Source organism: Lotus japonicus, chromosome 2 (genome assembly GCF_012489685.1).
Source record: "Lotus japonicus ecotype B-129 chromosome 2, LjGifu_v1.2".
In the NCBI taxonomy this organism is placed as follows: domain Eukaryota; kingdom Viridiplantae; phylum Streptophyta; class Magnoliopsida; order Fabales; family Fabaceae; genus Lotus; species Lotus japonicus.
This window is the reverse complement of record NC_080042.1, coordinates 83121817-83136981: the sequence shown is the minus strand read 5'-3', so window position 1 is coordinate 83136981 and position 15165 is coordinate 83121817. Positions and strand designations below refer to the sequence as shown.

At 35.7% G+C, this 15165-nt stretch overlaps 3 protein-coding genes across 3 annotated transcripts; 2 read left to right on the top strand and 1 right to left on the bottom strand.

Moving 5' to 3' along the window:
• Positions 1 to 1236: 1236 nt before the first annotated feature.
• Positions 1237 to 4100, bottom strand: LOC130735786 (protein GET1-like). Its single transcript, XM_057587683.1, has 7 exons — positions 3946 to 4100; positions 3665 to 3744; positions 3349 to 3419; positions 2354 to 2412; positions 2199 to 2280; positions 1997 to 2046; positions 1237 to 1586 (listed from the first exon to the last, which is right to left on the bottom strand). The coding sequence occupies exons 1-7, from the start codon at positions 4057 to 4059 to the stop codon at positions 1509 to 1511; spliced, it is 534 nt and encodes a 177-aa protein (XP_057443666.1). The 5' UTR covers positions 4060 to 4100; the 3' UTR covers positions 1237 to 1508.
• Positions 4101 to 10011: 5911 nt separating this feature from the next.
• LOC130740359 (HMG1/2-like protein) lies at positions 10012 to 11530 on the top strand. Its single transcript, XM_057592945.1, has 7 exons — positions 10012 to 10216; positions 10405 to 10506; positions 10654 to 10711; positions 10812 to 10856; positions 10950 to 11030; positions 11128 to 11205; positions 11312 to 11530. Exons 1-7 carry the CDS (start codon positions 10176 to 10178, stop codon positions 11327 to 11329), a joined length of 423 nt encoding a protein of 140 aa, XP_057448928.1. The 5' UTR covers positions 10012 to 10175; the 3' UTR covers positions 11330 to 11530.
• Positions 11531 to 12558: 1028 nt separating this feature from the next.
• On the top strand, positions 12559 to 15079 carry LOC130740358 (uncharacterized). Its single transcript, XM_057592944.1, has 6 exons — positions 12559 to 13508; positions 13616 to 13703; positions 13796 to 13886; positions 14046 to 14130; positions 14399 to 14555; positions 14801 to 15079. Exons 1-6 carry the CDS (start codon positions 13467 to 13469, stop codon positions 14914 to 14916), a joined length of 579 nt encoding a protein of 192 aa, XP_057448927.1. The 5' UTR covers positions 12559 to 13466; the 3' UTR covers positions 14917 to 15079.
• Positions 15080 to 15165: the final 86 nt, after the last annotated feature.

Below are 15165 nucleotides of genomic sequence, written 5' to 3'. Positions count from 1 at the left end.
GTGTAGGTTAAACGCACCCGATTATTAGATTATGTATTTATTAAGTTTTTAAATTTTTATTCTGATTAAATTATTGAGTTGGAATTAAAAATAATTTTTTTTAATTAAAAATAATTATAAAAGCCACATGGAATTGATGACTGGGATAAAATTGAGATTTGGCCTTAATTGAATTAAAAAAAAATTCTTAGGGATCCAATTTGATGCGAAATTTTTTCAGGCCCTGGAACTGATTCCCTTTACAATTACAGGGGCCTTCTGATGTATTAAGCCTTTATTTTATTTTATTTTCTCCTTTCATTTTTTGGACCATAAAGCAACCCAAAAAAGGGTGAGTACGCAATTTCAAATCTCATCTCATCCCAGAAAAGACATTTGATGGAATGAACATACAACTGTTTCTCGAACACGTAGCGATATCCGTCAAAGATTTTAAAAAAAAAATTGACAGCACTTACATCTATAGTACTTCAGTTAATACCAAATGGTTGTTAAATGACGCTTACATCAGTGGGACTAAAATCTTCGTGAGTGATACAACAAATTAATCAGATAAAACATTAAAGACAAAGCTGGTTTACTCATGCCGATAGAAGTAGCTAACATACTAAAAAACCAAATGAAGCCCCTAAATTGAAATTCCTGCCAATAGTGAATCAAGCTGACTTTTAGAACAATATTTTTACCAATTAAACCAACAACTCCAACTTTTGCAAGTTATCTAGCTCTGCCAAAGTTGCGATCTAAAAATCCTTCAAGGAAGCCCACATTATGGCTTCAACGTCACCGAAGGAGTCAAGCCACCAACACTGACACCAAGAAAAATTAACAGCTTGAGAACCAACGTTACCCAATAGAACCAACGTTACCCAACAACAGTAGAAAACATAGGGGAGGGTGGTGGTGGCAATGCGAAGATGGTCTCGGCCGAGGTGATGATACGGTAGGCATAGCGGTAGCACGACAACGACAACAACGACGTCACTAAGGGAGTGCACGGCGTCATATAGGCATAGACAATCAGGGATGGAGGTAGTGGCGGTGGGGTGGATGAAGGCCACATACTATGGAGAAAACCAAACTAAAAATGGAGAAAAATCTACTTTTTAGGTAATAAATCTACTAGTGTGAAAGAACACTCATCTATTATAGAAGAAAACACATAACTACAATGAGAAGAAGCTTCCATAAAAGGAGGAGGATCCCCAAAGCCGCTTGAAATATAACTTGCATAAGATGATAGAATTATTAATCTTCATTAACACTTGTGAAAAATAAAATATTACATGACAATTACATGAAGCAGTGGATTCTAGAAGTGAACACTTTAAGCTATTTGGAATACTTACAAGTTACAAACTGAATCATTGATCAATCAAACTGATAAAAAAATATAAGACAATGTTTATTACAAATGTATCTATGAAATATTAACATCTACTCATGCCACTTCAAAATCAACATTTTGGGAGCTTGCAATTTGTGTTATTGCACGATGAAAATCACAATTATCTATGTTTACGATAGGTTTGACGAACAAATCTGCAAACCCTTCCTGACACTATTAGCCAAGATATTATCCCAACCTGAAATGATATGCAAACAATTTGAAATGACTATAAGTTCAAGAAAAAATAGCCCCACTAAATTTTGTTCATGTTTTGGTTCTTTAAATTCTTTTTATTCAAATTTCAAAGTACTCTCTCATGGCGTAGTAGTTATGATTTGGACAAGTTTTTACTCAATATCAAATCAAGTGATGAGTTCTTTAATTATAAGCAGATAAAATCAGATGAGAACCGAAATATATTTAAAAGGGCGATGGTCCATCCAAAAGAAGAAAACAAATTCTTAATAAAATATTATTCAAATGTTGTATCCGTCTTTCTAAAACTTTTCATATTCAAATGTTGTATCCGTCTTGTATTCAAAATGGCAATAACATGACTTTAGAGCCAAAGAAGTGTACTGAAAAATGTTACGAGCAATTGCTTACCACAACTTCATTGTCATGAACTCCTCCACTTTTCCAAGATAATAATCTCCCTGCAAAGAGTGCATCACATGATCAGAATTCAAAGAAAAAGCTTATTGGTTTATACTCATATTATTTCTCCATTTACATGTGTCATTTACCCTGTTGGGCTTTTAAGAAAATCAAATAAAATAAGGATGACTTTAGTTTCATAATTATTTACCAAATGGTTGCACAAGCTGTTGAGATACGCTAGCAACGGGAACACGCCAATACCAAATAAGAAGCACCCCATATATTAAATACTACAAGGCACAAAAAAAAGTATCTCATAAGCCTCCACAGAGAAAAATATGTAAAGTCTATATTTGAATTTACCTTTGAGAAGAGCAACACCCTTGAATACAGAACATGATCTCTGTGATATGAATTTTGATCTGCGAATTAGTTAAACAAAATTTCTATAAACTTGTGGAATAGAAGATTAATAGTTGATTAATTAATCAACAAATAGAAAAATAATATAATATAAAAATTAGAAACATAGTGGTTCAGATTCAAATGTGCAGTTGAGTAGGAGGTTGCTTCAAATACAAATTGTTCAATTCTTTCTTTTTGGCAGGACTCCTTTAGTTGTCAATCATGTTGATGTCTTTTGTTATCTTTTTGTTATACTTTGCAACTTTAGGGTGTATATAGTGGTTATATTTTGTAAGTGTAAAACTCTGATGTATTTGGTGATGTTGTTACTTGTGTAATTCTTATTGGTCGTATTATTTTTAAATTGTTGAAAATACAAAGATAACTCTGTCATATTTTTTTTTTTAACTTTGGAAACATGTTTATCTTGTAAAGTTATCATGAGGAAATGAGACGCCTAGGAATAGGCTTGTGAGGCTAGGGTGAGTCGGCGTCAATCACAACTTAGGTTTTTGAGTCGTGAAAGGTTGTACACTTAGTTCAAACAATGCATAACTGAATCTATGTGTTCATCTAGTTATAACAAGAATGTGTTTGGGTAAACAATGTAACTAAACATTTATGGCAATAAGCTTTTATAGCATGAGCACTTATCCATAAGCTAATTTAAAAAAGTTACTGAAATATGCTGAAAATATGTTATAGATAAGCTTAAGTGCTTATTCATAAAGTCAATCTGAACATCTTACAAAAATAAGCTCAAAACAACTTATAAATAGACAAGTTATAAGTTCTTCATAACACTAGCATAAACATTTATGCTATATATTAAACTCAAATAAACTTTTGAAAACGGGCATGCGTCGTGTTTAGGCATTGCTTCCTGCATTACAGTACATATATATAGCACAATATGAGAATGTAAAATAGCTCGCAATATAGGATAAACTTACACTTTGCAAGTTCCCTTTCTCTAGCAGCTGCCAATCTTTTGAGTTTTGCTGCTTGTGCAAAGGTTGATGGCCTAATAGAACACGAAGAAAATACCCATATATACTTTCTTTCCCATAAACACACACACACACACATAATTATAAATATTTAAATCATATGTGCATAGCTTTTCAATCATATCGTACAATCATGACATTTTTAGTGATTTATAAACAAGGCTTTGGATGAAAAACAATAACAAGAAGAACAACCGTGTAATTATATAATGACCAAATTAGGATGAATAACTTGTAGCATTGTGAATGAATTACTCACTGTGACATTAGGCTCGCCTGCTTCAAAATTTGTTTTATTTCTTTACGCAGTTGAATTCCTTTTTCATTGCCAGATCCGTTCTGCATGCATAAAAAGAAAATCAGGAAAAAATGATGAAATCTCATTTTCAATCATTTGGGGTTGAAATTTTTCTTAATTGGAAACATGATATGAAATCTCATTTTCTATAATACTTGATTGGAAATTTTGAAAGGATTAGCATCACAAATTGCTAATTCGAAAGGTGAGATTGAAGATGGTGATGATGATGATATACCTACCTTGTTGAGATGATCAAGACAATAATATGCAAACTGAAAAGCAGCAACAATCATAAAGATGAAAGGAGCCGCTAACGGCCTTTCACGTTCTTGGGTAATTGCTTCGTCTCCCATAACTCACTTTTCTCCCTCCGTGCATTCGATCTATTTCAATATATGTGATTTAGAAGAAAAAAAACGTTTTGAAAATACTCTAAATAGTGATAAAATGTATATTAAGAAAATGTAAAAAGAAACACTTTCAAGAAAAAAAAAGTAATAATTTAAAAGTATTTTTATAAATGTAGCACTACAATAATATTGGTAATTACATACGACTATTTACCTGCAAGGCTGCAACCACATTTCCGTCGATAATGTAGTCATGTACCGGTCATGCTCACGACTTTTTGTAATGCAGTGGTTATAGCAACTCAATTTAATCTTTGTTTTTAAATAGCAACTCAGTAATGTATATTGATGTTGATCCTCTTAGAGATATGCTCCATCTCCTGGACGATGTTGCTCGGTGTAGGGGCAAATCATACGATATTATCTCTCAAAGCTGATGACGGTGTGCGGTGGTGAGTGTCTATTAGATGATAGTGGTGTCGTTGGTTCCACAACGAAGGGTACTTGAAAAAAAACACTTTGTCGCTCAAGTCACTATTAGCGTTTAGGAGATATTCTCTCGAAACTCAGTAGAACTCAAGTGCAAATGCTTAGAACGAGTAACATGTTATGTAAATAAATGATGTAACATGTATTTGACTCGATGTCCATGGCAGTTGACTCTACAAGTGTATGACAAGTCCCTTAAGTGGAACATTCGAGCACGCAACCATCCTTTGGTTGTCTTACTTTTTGGTTCATTGTATCTCAACTCTCTTGTGACTGACAACTCGCTAGCCTAGGCAGGATGTTCCTTTTCAAGTCATTCAGTTCGTCCTCACGCAAGTGCTTATGTGCACGTCTTTTGGTCAGTTGAGATGCTTTCGAGCCTGATGGATTTGTAGCCAGTCAGAACAATAACTATTGTAAATTTAACCGACATTATTATGTAACATGTAAAGGGATGATAATTAGTAGCAATGTTTTATATGAAAATGTAAACCTCTTATAAAATATCGACTAGGCACGCCACAACCCAAACTTAGGCCCATATTATCCATCGATACATTAAAAAATTAGAAGGCTTAATCTTTTTGGGCTTATCGAAGCAAGCCCATAGTCTAGAAACCCTAATATTACATATATATTGGTCTCCAGCGTCTCTGTCGGCCGCATACTGTTATTCTCCCTCTCATTCCTTCAACATTTCTTTTCCCTATCACAATTCCAAAAACCTGAGACACCATGAGTGAGCCAAACATGATTGGAATTGTTCAACAATGATAGAGGTCGTGAGTGTTATTGTCATTGTGGTCGGTTGAGATTTCGGCTGGTTTGCTCAGGTATGTACCAAATATCACTGATCTAGAAGCATAAATGATCTACTTATTAATCAAAGTGATGTGACGGGTTTTCGATCGGATCGATTCAACCCGATTTTTGAATTTTGACTAACACTCACAATCTATCTATTCCATGTTAACGCAGCGATGGCTAAAGCAAGGGACACGACAAATGAAAAGAGAAATGCTATCATGGAAAACATGAAGAAGGGGAAACAAATGTCAGAATGAGACTAAGATGGAGTTTGAAGTCTTTTCTAGTGGCACCACTACCAGGTGAGCGTAATCCATTTCCTTTAAATATCGAAACTCCACTATTTGATTTTTTCTTGCGTTCACAATATTTTCTTGATTATTTGGGGAAAAATTATAGTTTGTATTTTCAAAGATGGCGTCTAATATTAATTTTCAATTAATGACTGGATTCTATGAAAATTTGATGTGCATATGATCGTTTAAGCAATTTTTGAAAGACAATATAATGATTAAAAAATGATAGACATATGCATAACATATTTTAGGGAATTTTATTGCCAATGTTGGAGCACTCATAGTGCAGGCTAAAAGATGATGTAACGTCTTTTCACAACGTTAAAGCGTTGGGTCTTTAGCGAACTATAGATTTGATGATGGTGCTATCCTGTTTTTTTGTTGATTTTGGTAGTAGTTTGCTTAATATTCTCTAGGGCTTGATAAAGTTGTCAATGTGATTTAGGAATCCCCATTTTATGTTTGTAAGAGGTTGAGCTTATCAGATTGATAATTTCTTTTTAATGAATCTCTGCATAATCTTGTATTGATGTGCTGGTCCTTCTTATTTTTTTCTCATCCTCTTCGTCCTCTTTCCTTACTCTTATTCCTCCATAACCACCACATTGTAGATTTCGACCACAACACCTCATTTCGGACCACCACCACAACTCATCTCGGCCACCACCCCAAACCTCTCCATGACCAACACACCAAAACCTTATAACCACCACACATCTTCCTCTTCATCCCATCCACCGCCACACTCTCCAACCCCTCCCTTAGATCTTTATTTTTCTCATCTCACCCCTTAACGTCCTAAACCCCAACTCAAGCTAGTTTGGATCATATCACACAAGAAAAAAAAACAAATATCTATGCTTTTTACAAAATTAACAATCAAATCTAGGACCCAGTTTCAATAATGAGACTTCACAAAAGGGTGGTGCTGCTAATAGTGGTAGTTGATTTTTACTCACCGTTGGGCTCCAAATTATGGTAATATCATGGAAACAGTGAATCTCACTGTGGATTCTATTGATATAGTGAACATCCTCATATCGTGCACCATCCAGAAGATCAAAGTGTCATCGTCTCTCGTAGTTGCATAACAACCATTGTTTTTAATGCAACACAAGTTAATTACCTCATTTTCTGCACTTTTATTTTCTTATCATATTGATTTTTTAAGGAGTCATATTTTATATTTTTGTATCTATGATGTTGTAGAGTTTGTGTGAAGAGGTTCCGCGAAAGTGAGGTTTGGAGTTAATAACACGCCTCATAAAAGGAACTTGTGCTCGAGTTTTTTGCTCCTACTGGTTCAGGTGTTGTTAAATATGTGGAGCCTAACTGATAGGCCAAGGAGTCAATATCCGAACCAACAAGAGCAAAAAAACCTGAGCACAAGTTTCTTTTATGCTATGCTTTCTCAACCCTAAACCTCAGTTACGTGAAGCATCTCCACACTAACTCTATAATATCCTATATATCGAAATATAAAATATGACCCCTTTCAAAATTCAATCTTATGAGAAAATAAAAAGTGCAGAAAATAAGGTAATTAACTTGTGTTGCATTAAAAAAATGGTTGTTACGCAACTTTGAGAGACAACGATGCTTTAATCTTCTGAATGGTGCATGATATGAGGTTGTTCAGTGTACCAACGGACTCCACTGTTAGCTTCACTACTGACACGTTATTCAACATAATTTGAAATCCAACGCAAAAAAAAACATCAACAACCACTATCAGTTGCACCATCCTTTTTTGTGAAATCTAATTACTGGAACTAACATATAGATTTGATTGTTAAATCCTTAAAAATCATATATCTTTGACTGTTTGTTCTTCTGTGATACGTTACGAATTTGCTTAATTTGAGGGTCTAGTGTGTAAGATAGGTGAGGAAAAGGGAAGTAATGAGGGAAATGGATATAGTGTTCATAGGTGAGTGTAGGGATCTATGGGTTGATTTCAGGGTCGGGGTGATGGGTGAATGTGGTGGTGAAGAATGAAAAAGGACTGAAAATGATAAGAGAAAATATAGAGGGATCGAAACTAATGCAAAAGTACACATAGGAGCCAGTACTAAACTCACCACGTGATTATTTGTTGACTAAACTCACCCCTTAGCTGTTTAGATAAACTATTTAGGCTTAATTGCACTTTTGGTCCCCCAACTTTGGCCTTCTTGTAAAAATCGTCCCCAAACTTTAAAATTAGCAAAAAACGACCCTGAAGTTTACACCCGGTTGCAAAATTGGTCTTCCGTTAAATTCCGTCTAAAATCTAACAGAATATTCCGTTAAAAATGAATTAAAAAATAAAGAAAAAATAAAACTGAGAACAAAATATATTTTAACGTTTTCTGGGTAAAAAATAAAAAAAATATTCAAAAACCCATGAATTTCATCATCTTCATCATCTTCATCCCTTTCTTTAAGCATTCTTCATCATCTACCGAGAAATCACAAGCTTTCAAATAAAAAAGTTCATTCCATAATTATCCTTTTTTCCATAATCATAATCCTTCTCCTTCAAACCTCACTTTTTCCATTTCTCTCTTCAAAATCCGAAGATATCCAACCCCTTCACATCCTGTCATCAATCAGACATTCTCTTCTACTTCCAAATCCAACACCTTCACCAACCAGCTAAATCAAAGTCCTAGTCCTAACCAGCCACCATGATGCAAATCGAATAGATTGGCCAGAGAGATTTGAGAGAAGAGGAACAGACCTGAGAGATTCAAAAATCGGGGCCAGATCTGGATGCATCAATCTGTCAACAACGTTCTCCCTTCTACGCTCATCTTCTACCTTTGTTCTGGGTTTGTTGTTGTGGTGGGTCAGTGTGGGTTTGTTGGGTTGCGATTTCGAGGTGGGGGCAATGGAGGTTGTGGGTTGCGATTAAAGGGTGGGCGGTGGAGGTTGTGGGTCAAGATTTGGGGGTCGTCGTGATTTGAGGGTGGCAGCGGCGATGGTTATGGGTTTCGATTTGGGCGTGAAAGAAAGCTCCATGCATATCAAGCTTCAACATCAGATTCAGAGTTTGGCTAAGCTCAACAATGTTCCAATTTTGTCCATTCTCAGAGCTTCAATTTCAAACTGGAAAAACTGGTAGTCTCTCATATTTGTTGTTTGTTTTGAATTCATTCGTTTAGTTGATACATACTGGGATAATTGTGCAACTTTGGATTTGATACATGGCAATATGACATCCTTTGGATTTGTAGTCTATTCTGTCCTCCTAAATAATTAAGTGTTCAAGTTCTATAATTGGATTTATACTCTCTGTACCTTGATGCTTGGTCTCGTGGTGTTTGGATTTGGGTACGAAAGTGGTTGGGATATGTTGGAATCAAATGCATCTATTGATGAAGATGAACAATAATTGATGAAAATGGAGATGGGGATGATTTTAATTTTAGTAGTTACAAATTTTCTGGGTTTGTATTGATGAAGATGGAGAAAGTGAGGAATGAGGAGGGGAGAATGAGTGGTGATTATAGAGTGGAGGACTAAAAATGCAACTGACTAAATGTTATTTAATTAAAATATTATTTTTTTAAGTTAAAATTAATTTAGAAATGTCATGTCATCATTTTCAGTTAGATTTTAGACGGAATTTAACGGAAGACCAATTTTGCAACCGGGTGTAAACTTCAGGGTCGTTTTTTGCTAATTTTGAAGTTTGGGAACGATTTTCGCAGGAAGACCAAAGTTGGGGGACCAAAAGTGCAATTAAGCCAACTATTTACAATACAACTCATTGATCTAATCACAATTTCAATAGTATAGAAACCTATTTAAATTTCAATTAACATATTATTAACTAAGTCAAAATTCATAACAGATATTTTTTTTCTTTCAAACACCAACAGCAAATAATTTTTCTTAATAGAAACCTAATTAAATCCCTTTAAAACTTTTACCCTAAAAAAAAATACCATAATTCCCAGCAATAAAAAAATTATCAAAAATATCTTCCTACCAATTTGACCAACTTAACCCTCAGGCAAACCTCCCCAAATGCGCGTGGGTTGTCCATCAAAATCCGGTGTCAAATCCGTAAAATCCCCAACACCCCCAAGGCTAAACTCGTCATTCACCACTTCCAAAAACAAAGAAACCAACCCACGCGTCCACCTCACACAGTGCTCTATCCTGAAAGCAATTCACGCTTTCCTTCAACGCACACACAAAGGAAACACAACGAGACTCTCTGTTAACGGATAAGCCAATAGCGTTAGCTCACACGGATCGATGACGTGGCAAAAGGGGGGGGGGTTTTCACTATCCCGCGTAAACCCGGACTTCAATTCTCTTCCTATTTTCATATTTTGAGTTTGCCTTTCTTATCCCTCCCTCGCGCCTCTTACCATAAACGCACCCCACGTCTCGCTATTAATCTTCTCCCTCACGAAACCGAAATCTCACACACTCGCTCTCAAACCCTCTCTCTCTCTCTCTCTAACAAACCCTCGCTCTCTCTCTCTCTCTAACAAACCCTCGCTCTCTCTCTCTCCTCGCCGCACCGTCACCATGCCGAAGGCCGCTTCCGACTCCAAACCCGCTGACAGCCGGTGAGTCTCTAACACTTTCCACCGTGTTCTCCTCGTTTTCACCATTCGTTTCGTGGTTTCGTGCTTTGAATCGCTTTATCCGTTGATTTTCTGCTTGTTTGTTATGTAATTCGTTAGATCTGTATCGTGTTGCTTGTTTTCTGTGATTTGTGACTTGTTTTCCGTTGTTTGAATTTTGATTTTGTTAGGTTGAAGCGCAAGGGCGCTGGAACTGGAAGGAAGCAGACGAAGAAGGCTGCGAAGGATCCTAACAAGCCTAAGAGGCCTTCCAGCGCTTTCTTTGTTTACATGTACGGTTTGGTGCTTAGATTCATTCGATTCGGTTTTCAATTTGTGATTTCTGATTTGCGTTTCGCGTTTCTCGTTCTGTTTCTGTCAAATTCGTGTTTCGGTCAAATTCAGTCTCTGATTTGTGATTTGTGGTGTGGTTTTTGCAGGTCTGAGTTCAGAACGCAGTTCAAGAAGGATAATCCTAACAACAAGTCCGTTGCTGCTGTGAGTGATTTGATTTGATCTAGTTTATCGTCGTTTTCTGTTCCAATTTTTGAATGTGTGTTTGAATTCGTGTCCGTTTTTTACTGTGAAATTCAATTAGGTTGGCAAAGCTGCTGGTAGCAAGTGGAAATCCATGACTGATGCTGTGAGTGATTTGCTCTGATAATTTTGTTGTTCTTATGCACAGAATGATTTAACCCTAATTTGTGATTAATTGTGATTTTTTTGAATTTTTCAGGAGAAGGCTCCCTACGTTGCTAGGGCAGAGAAGGCGAAGGAGGAGTATGAGAAGACTCTCCGTGCCTACAACAATGGATTGGTAATTACTTCCCCCTGTGGTGTTTTGGTGTTTGACTTTTGCTTTGATTGGTTGACTTTGCCATTATTGATTGAACCTGTTTGTGATGTAATAACAGGCTGAGAGCAAAGGCTCTGCTGAGGAAGAAGGTTCTGACAAGTCAAAGTCCGAAGTCAATGATGATGATGAGGACGATGTAATTTTCTTCTTGTGGCTTTGTACTCTGTAATTTACTTTGCTATGTGATTTGCTATGTTGTTCATGATATTAATTGATTTGTGGTTTGCTTTTTGATTCCACAGGATGAAGATGACGAGTGAAATCATGTAGCAAATGAAGGAGCTTAAGGGTGTAACTGGATGCAATAATTTTCATAGGCTCGCTTCAATTTTAGCAGCAGACATTTTCAATTTCAATAGATAAATAGTTTTTATGAATGCGTTTAATCTAGGGAACAATCGTAATTTTAGGCCTGTAGTTTGAAGGCAGTATCTATCATCAATACAGGACTCGTTTTGCTATGTTGCGTTTGAATGGTCAATTGTCCTTTTCTTTATCCGTTGATTATCTTATTTCTCCGCGAATTCAACTCGTTTTGTTGACATCAAGTACCTTTTTCAACGCAATCAAAGTCCAATTCGTATCCAAATCCAATTAAATAATTAATTTTGGTATTGTGGGTTGTGTCATGTGTGCTTGTTTCATTCTGAAAAGCAATTTTCATTTGTCTTATTGTCTTTCGGATTGAATCTTGTCACAATTTATGATTGGAAACATCGCGATTTTACAATCTGGGTTTTAGATGCTATGGTGGATTATGCTCTTAAAAAGCATTTAGCTTATCTTGTTAATCCAATTTATGATTTAGTATCAGCAATTTCAATAGTTTTCTCAAGATTACGCTCAGTAGGTGCTTTTTGAAAAACATTTCAATTAATCTACTTACCCTACTATGCTCTAAGATCCGATTTGATAATGGGCTAAATACCTTGAGGTTTTGAATGGGTATGTGGTCTTGTGTTGTGAAAATAATTCATGTTTTCAGATTTCTTGGGAACAGTAGTTTCTGTTTTCCTCAAACTTGAATTTTACAAGCTTTTCGTTTTTATCTTCACTTTGTAGTATCAAAATGAATATAATTTCAAGGGCGGTTGATCTGTTAGGGTGTTGATATGTGTTGTTGCAGTGCTTGAGTTTCAATACACAGAAAATCGTGTAATGTGTAAAATTATTAGTAAACAAATGAGCTTAAATTTAATAAGCAAAGGCTAAAGGAGATAATACTGTATGTTTTGCTTTCTTCTTTATAGGCTGTGGCAGACATGGTGCTCAGTTAATATTCTGTTTCACGTCTTGTGTTTATCAATTTTTTTGTCTGATCCTTTTAATAAAAAAACGAAAGAGAAAAACACTGGATTTTAGATAGAATAGACTCAATAGAGAAGTAATAAACTATTTACTAACACAATTGGATGAACTTATTTTTTCTTGAAATTGTTTTTGGCACTTAAAAGCTACTTACAAAAATTTCTTCTATAAGTTTATTTTGTCTTTAGAATAAATTTACAAGGGTTTTGGTATCAAACAGGACCCACTCAATATGCTTACACTAGGTCTATACGAAATATACAAAACCCCAGCTGGCTATAGGATAATGTTTAGCCTTTAAATATATTTCGTAGTTATTTCCATCTTCCAGAGTATATTCTATTTGTTGGATAAGTGCCATAGGCGGCATTACAATCCTTAGTTATGGGAAATATTCCCTCCATGAATTGCAGGGTGATAGTATAATAACGACACGAGTAAATTGAGCTTGCTAACAAATTGTATTATTTATTCTTAGGAGAATTGATTCCCTTCTCGAAGATTATTTTCCAGCATAACCAATTTTATTGTTTGTTATTGGCATAACCAATTCTGTTGGTAGAAGATTATTTCTTTGTAAAAATTAAGTGCTTTCATATTGTCCTCCATGCCTCTCAAAAATGATTCATCACCCTCATTTATAAGCTTTAACCTAGTTCAAGTTGATGCACAATTAAAGAAAGAGTTTACTAGAGCCTTTACCGTTCGCTTTTGTCATTCATCGTATGTAAATCACGAGTAGAGTTAAACCCACCAATCAATAGATAATTATTTATTTTGCACTCTTATTTTACTTCCGAAGCTATCGACCTAGTCAAACTAATCGAATCCAAACTGAATGATTCTAAACCAACTCTGTCAACCTTTTGTTACCCTTACCCTTACCCCTCACCCTTATTTTCCACACCTACTATTACATTCTAAAAGTTTGATAATACTAACTTTCCATTGATGTTAGAAGATTAAACTAATTAAGCAATAACATTTTTTTGAGGTAAACAATAGTATTTAAGATGAATATTTAATATCAATCTTCCCTATCCCATTCCATGATCAATTGACATAGGCTTAGATCAGAGACAGTAGAATATGGCTGGTCCTGGCAAATGCTTCCTGGTGACTGGTCCTCCTGTGAGTACCCCAAAACCTTAATCTTCTCTCTTCCTGAAAATTCTGTGTTCATCTTATCACACTCACTGTTATTCTCATTCATTGATTTGATGGTGAATATTTATCAGGGTGTGGGAAAAAGCACCTTGATCATGAGAGTGTTCGAGACCCTCAAATCCTCCAACCCCAACCTCAAGGTTCAAGGCTTCTACACTCGTAAGCATCTCTTTCTCTACCTCTTCCATTTGAGCTCTTGTATAGTTTTGTATTGTATTTCAAAGACCAATGTTTCATGGTTCGTTTTGCAGGTGAAGTTAGAAGCGCAGGTGAGAGGGTTGGTTTTGAAGTGGTCACTCTAGATGGTCGTACTTGCCCACTTGCCTCCACCATCATTTCAAGGTTGTGTTTGTTTGGTAATTTGTGTTTCTGATTGAGGGTGCTTTTTATGTGACTGTAAATGCTGTGTGGTGTAACTTTGGTACCATTGGCTAGATTGTCCAGTGCTTGTTAGAACTTTGCTTATTTGATTAAAGGGTGTTTGTTTAATGGCATTTGCAGCCCTGAGTCTATGAGATGGCCTAGTGTTGGGAAGTATAAAGTTGATGTAGCATCGTTCGAGTCACTAGCATTGCCGGAGTTGCAGGTGAGCTTGCTTTCTCAATTGTTTGCATATTTGTCATCATATGTGTTTTGTTTATGCATTTTCTTTAGTAGGAGAATGGTTTCATAGTAGGAGATTATATGCATGTTCTGCCAAATATATCTAATATATCAGCATCTGTACATGCATTTCAATGCATATAAAAAATATAGTATGATGCTCTTGAACTGCTCCCGTGCATTTTAAAACTGTTTGGGATTTATTTTCCGAGTGTAGAATGTAGATTTGAAGAGAGACATTCAATGACTAGGTTAGAGAAGACACCGATCTTTTCATCATTGATGAGGTTGGTAAGATGGAGTTATACAGTTCGTCATTCTTCCCTGCAGTTCTAAGAGTATTGGAGTCAAATATCCCCATTTTGGCTTCAATTCCAGTTCTGAAATTTGGCAGAGACATACCTGCAGGTACTTTTTACATGCTTTTACATTCCACAATTCTCAAACATGTTTATGTCTTGACAACCTCAGGAACAAGTTTTCTATTCTTGATTCTTTAAATAAATGAGATTGGACAAAATCTGTCATTTGAGACCTGATGGTAGGCATGAAGCTCAAAGATCAGTTGAAGATGTTTTGAGTATTTTGGAGGCACTCTTTGGCTACTTGCTTTTCCTTAACTTATAAATGACCAATGTTGTCAATTTATGCAGTTGCAAGGTTGCGGAATCATGCTGGGGCAACTTGTTTTACATTGAGCGTTAGCAACAGAGATGCTGTTAGAGAACAGATATGCTCACTCCTGGAAGATCTGTTGTTAAAATGCTAGTCATTGCAAATGTTGTCTGAACTCATGCTGTGCGAAACTTTCTTTAGTTCTGAATGAGTTATGATAGTCTTATGTTTTATTTAGTGAAAAGGAAGAGCAAATGTCAATGTACTGCTTAAACTTGTTGTTCACTGAAATGATAATTGCTTTACGTTCTTTACTATGCGGATGTTAGGCATCAATACACTTGTAGATGCCATCTTTTTAAATTTGTCGTGATTAAAAATTAAGAAATAAATTTGTTACTGC

Bases quoted from the DNA above. Each gene is read 5' to 3' on its own strand.
- LOC130735786 (XM_057587683.1), bottom strand. From the start codon at position 4,059: ATGGGAGACGAAGCAATTACCCAAGAACGTGAAAGGCCGTTAGCGGCT. The intron at 3,420-3,664 runs GTGAGTAATTCA...GTGTTCTATTAG, and splicing joins CAGGCGAGCCTAATGTCACA to GCCATCAACCTTTGCACAAG. The intron at 2,413-3,348 runs GTAAGTTTATCC...ACTAATTCGCAG, and splicing joins AGAAAGGGAACTTGCAAAGT to ATCAAAATTCATATCACAGA.
- LOC130740359 (XM_057592945.1), top strand. From the start codon at position 10,176: ATGCCGAAGGCCGCTTCCGACTCCAAACCCGCTGACAGCCG. The intron at 10,217-10,404 runs GTGAGTCTCTAA...TGATTTTGTTAG, and splicing joins TCCAAACCCGCTGACAGCCG to GTTGAAGCGCAAGGGCGCTG. The intron at 10,507-10,653 runs GTACGGTTTGGT...TGGTTTTTGCAG, and splicing joins AGCGCTTTCTTTGTTTACAT to GTCTGAGTTCAGAACGCAGT.
- LOC130740358 (XM_057592944.1), top strand. From the start codon at position 13,467: ATGGCTGGTCCTGGCAAATGCTTCCTGGTGACTGGTCCTCCT. The intron at 13,704-13,795 runs GTAAGCATCTCT...TTCGTTTTGCAG, and splicing joins GGTTCAAGGCTTCTACACTC to GTGAAGTTAGAAGCGCAGGT. The intron at 13,887-14,045 runs GTTGTGTTTGTT...TGGCATTTGCAG, and splicing joins GCCTCCACCATCATTTCAAG to CCCTGAGTCTATGAGATGGC.